The following is a 3,456-nucleotide window of genomic DNA, read 5'->3' on the forward strand; positions in this document are numbered from 1 at the left end:
GAGGAGGGAGGTGGTGGGAGTTGCATATTGATTGACTGCTACATTCCTTCCCTTATAAACTTGTAATTATGGTAGTTAGGGAGTAGCCCGAGTAGTGGTGGGTGAATCGGCAGTCCCGTTATGATCTCCACAAAAAAAGAAAAAGAAAAAAAGCAAAGGGTGGCTCCAATAATGATAAAATTGGAGATTTGTTCTTAGTAGCTAGTTTCGATACCGGTTACAAATGAATCTGGCTGTTCAAATGAACAGGTCGGGACTTGCTCAAATGTGAATGACATTAATCAAATGAGGTAGGGCACATAATAGTGCTAGTGGGTCTACTTGCTCTGCGCCATCATCCCAATTTGTTGATATATTGAATTAATCTGCTCCATCAAATCAACCAATCTGGAAGACAACTGCAAATCAAAAGTAAGGAGCTGAATATAATATGAGCGTAAGGCATGCCATAATTTACCATATGAGGCCGCTGTTTGTGCTTTTTCCTATGAAATGTTAAGATCTGGAGCTACACCTGCAGAGGCTACCTCAGTTCTGCAAACACTTTTTCAAGATCATCAGTTTTGCTTATCTTATTCATAATATGTGCAATTCATATATATCTTTTGAAATTGTTCCGACCATGTTATATTTACTCAATAGGAATGTGATAGAACACCCTAACGAGGTGAAGTTCAGGAGACTAAGAAGGGTATTTTTTGGCTACCATATCATATGATATTTCTTTTTGCTGTTATGAAGAACACAACTCTGCATTTGTTATAATATTAGGTTCTTAGTCACTTTCCATTGGGCTTCACGGGAGCTGGTTGTTGTGTTCCCTTGTTGTTAATCGGGAATGAAGGTAGCAAAAATGTGCGAACAGTAATAGCCTTATTAATTTTTGAGATGGAAACCACATAAACAATTTCAAGTAGTAAATCTAGCAAGCAAATGAGCAGCTGAATCTCTGGGCTAATGGGCCGGGCTGAAGAGGCCAGGCCGATCTGCCCTGTTGATCGTGGTCGACCGATCGCAGAAGAGGTGGAGAGAAACTCCCCACTCCTCGATCGTCCCAAAGATCCAACCATTGGCCGGATAAGGTCGGGATCCCTCCTAACTAAGTCTTCTCCTCCTCCTCCTCCTCTGTTGAAACCGTCGCGAACACCCAAGAAGCGCCGCCGATTTCCAAGCATTTGCTGAGCTATTCCTCAGGATTCCATCTGAAAGGATCGTCTGATCATCCATAAAGTTTCGCCGGGCTGAAGTAATGGGTCAAACCCCTTCTTCCTCCTGATTTTCCGGCTCCATGGCTATTGCCGCTGTTTGATTTGGGCCGGTGAGCTGCCGGAATAGCATGAAACAGGACATTCTATATTTTCTTCTTCTTGCTTGGTTCTGCTGACCCCTGCTGGCTCTGGCTCGTTACTCGGGGCTGTCGTCGTTGCTATCACCAGAGGCTACTGTAGGCCGCCGTCCGCTAGCTCTTCCATGGCTCGGTTCGAGAAGGAGAGGGAGAGAGAGAGCCTCCCCTGTTTTGAGAAGAGGAAGAAGGCTTTCTCTCTTCTCTCTCTACTTTTCTCTCTCTTCTCTCTCCAGTTGGGCCGGGGGATTTGGGGAAGAGGAATTGACAGGTTATTGAATTTTGGTTCTGCAGAACAAAGCTTGAAAGCTTCAGATGGTTCAGAGTGTGAAATTGTTGAGGCGATGCTGGTAATAAGCCAAATGAGGTCAGAGCAAGGAGGACTCTCCTATCTTTGTTTCAGTTGGATGATGCTGACAGCGTTGAGAGCAAGGAAAATTTATCGAAAGACCAACTCGTAAGAGAATTTGACCGCTGGAAATACCATGTCTCTAGAAGATGGGTATGAATGCATAACTGGTGTCTCCCATGATGTGGATAGTTCTAAGGATGTTCCCGTTGAGGCGATCTCTAAGCTTGGTCGAAGCCAGAGTGTACATTACTCTTCCCCTGGAAACTTAGATAATGGACTTCTTCGCTTTTATTTGACTCCTTTGAGAAGCAGCAGAAGAAATGTAAGCAAGAGTAGGACGAAAAAAATCACATTAGACGCATCTTTGGGTTTTATTGAAAAGAACAGCATTGTACTCAAAAGGATCCTAAGTTTATATTGGTGGTTGTGCACTTTTTCCCGAAAACCATTCCGTAAGAGCATCGGGGGACGCTGAGTGCGACCAATTGGTAAAGTGCTTCAATATACGTGCGATTTCAGTGTCTTACCATCGAGCAGTTGGCAGGCTATAGCCTGGGGTGAGTGGAGAACGGGAAGACGAGGGAGGTGATGGCGGAGGAGGAACGGGCTGCCAGAGAGGCTAAAGGGAAGGATGTTGGCAGTGAGCGGCCGGCTCCGAGAGGGCCAAGCAAGGCTCCCTCCTGGTCAACGGTGGCTCAAGCGCCACCGAGGCAACCCATGTGGTCAAGCCATCGGAGGAGCTCGAGATCCTCCAAAGGCATTTCACAGAGGTACTCGAACTCCCGGCGGAGCGGGTGGGGAAGGCTCGGAAGGCGTGGGCGTCCACGGCAGTCATCGTCCGGAGCTTGGGAAGGCAAGTCCCGACAGAGTGGGTCGCCGGGAACTGAGGCAAAAGGGGAAGCTCGACTACGATGTCGAGGCTTTCCCGATGGTGGAGGAGCACTTGACCCTCCATTTCAGAAGTGAGGGAGACAAAGATGCAGCGTTGGCGGATGGTCCATGGATATTGGCCGGCCAACTTTTGGCTATGGACTGCAGGCTGCCGGACTTCTCCCCATGCGCCAAGGTGGTGAATCGGGTAGTGGTGTGGCTCCGGCTCCCCTTCCTGCCGCTTGAGTACTGGGACAAGGAGTCGATCTAGGAGATAGCGGCGGCGGCCGATGGTCTTGGACGGGTTCACAGACCACCTCCGGACAATTGGGTATGCTAGAGTGAAGGTGGAAGTGGATGCTGGTAAGCTGCTCAAACTTGAAATTTTCATCAGAGGGTAGGAGGCAAATTCTGGCAGGCTTTAGTCTACGAAAACGTACCGGCGTTTTGCTTCAGATGTGCGAGGATCGGCCATTTGGAGGGTGATTGCAAGTTTCCCCCACCTTTGCCGGGGTTGACGGAGAAGGATAGGCACAGGGACTCGGCCATGCCGATGTTCGTGGAAACCTCCTCCGAGATGGGAGGAAGTGAGTCCGACCATGGTCAACGGCCGGTGTTCGGGCCGTGGCTAACCACCACTCGCATCAGATAGCCAAGGGTGGCCGAGGACGGGTGTGGTTACTCCCGAGTCAAACTCGGATCCGTCATCGAGTCTGTCTGGGTCAAATTCTCCATGAGCCCGGTTGAGCTCACCCAACTCACCACCCAACTCGGATAGATGGCAGAAGCCCTCAAAGGTGGCATGGATGAAATTGCCGATGAAGGGTGCTCCGGCCGGCGACTCAACAAACTCAGGGGAGGAGACTGGCTAGGAGGGCCATGGCTCTAAGTC

The 3,456-nt window shown here is 49.2% G+C and overlaps 1 protein-coding gene across 1 annotated transcript; it reads right to left on the reverse strand.

Moving 5' to 3' along the window:
* Window positions 1-866: 866 nt before the first annotated feature.
* On the reverse strand, window positions 867-3,230 carry LOC120108143. The gene is made up of 2 exons (XM_039121732.1): window positions 3,005-3,230; window positions 867-2,932 (listed from the first exon to the last, which is right to left on the reverse strand). The coding sequence occupies exons 1-2, from the start codon at window positions 3,163-3,165 to the stop codon at window positions 2,314-2,316; spliced, it is 780 nt and encodes a 259-aa protein (XP_038977660.1). The 5' UTR covers window positions 3,166-3,230; the 3' UTR covers window positions 867-2,313.
* Window positions 3,231-3,456: the final 226 nt, after the last annotated feature.

Source organism: Phoenix dactylifera, unplaced genomic scaffold (genome assembly GCF_009389715.1).
Source record: "Phoenix dactylifera cultivar Barhee BC4 unplaced genomic scaffold, palm_55x_up_171113_PBpolish2nd_filt_p 001200F, whole genome shotgun sequence".
Classification (NCBI taxonomy): domain Eukaryota; kingdom Viridiplantae; phylum Streptophyta; class Magnoliopsida; order Arecales; family Arecaceae; genus Phoenix; species Phoenix dactylifera.

Excerpts from the sequence above, each read along its gene's own strand:
- LOC120108143 (XM_039121732.1), bottom strand. The coding sequence starts at position 3,165 with ATGGTCGGACTCACTTCCTCCCATCTCGGAGGAGGTTTCCACGAACAT. Across the intron at positions 2,933-3,004 it reads ACATCTGAAGCAAAACGCCG|CTTACCAGCATCCACTTCCA; the intron begins GTACGTTTTCGT and ends AAGTTTGAGCAG.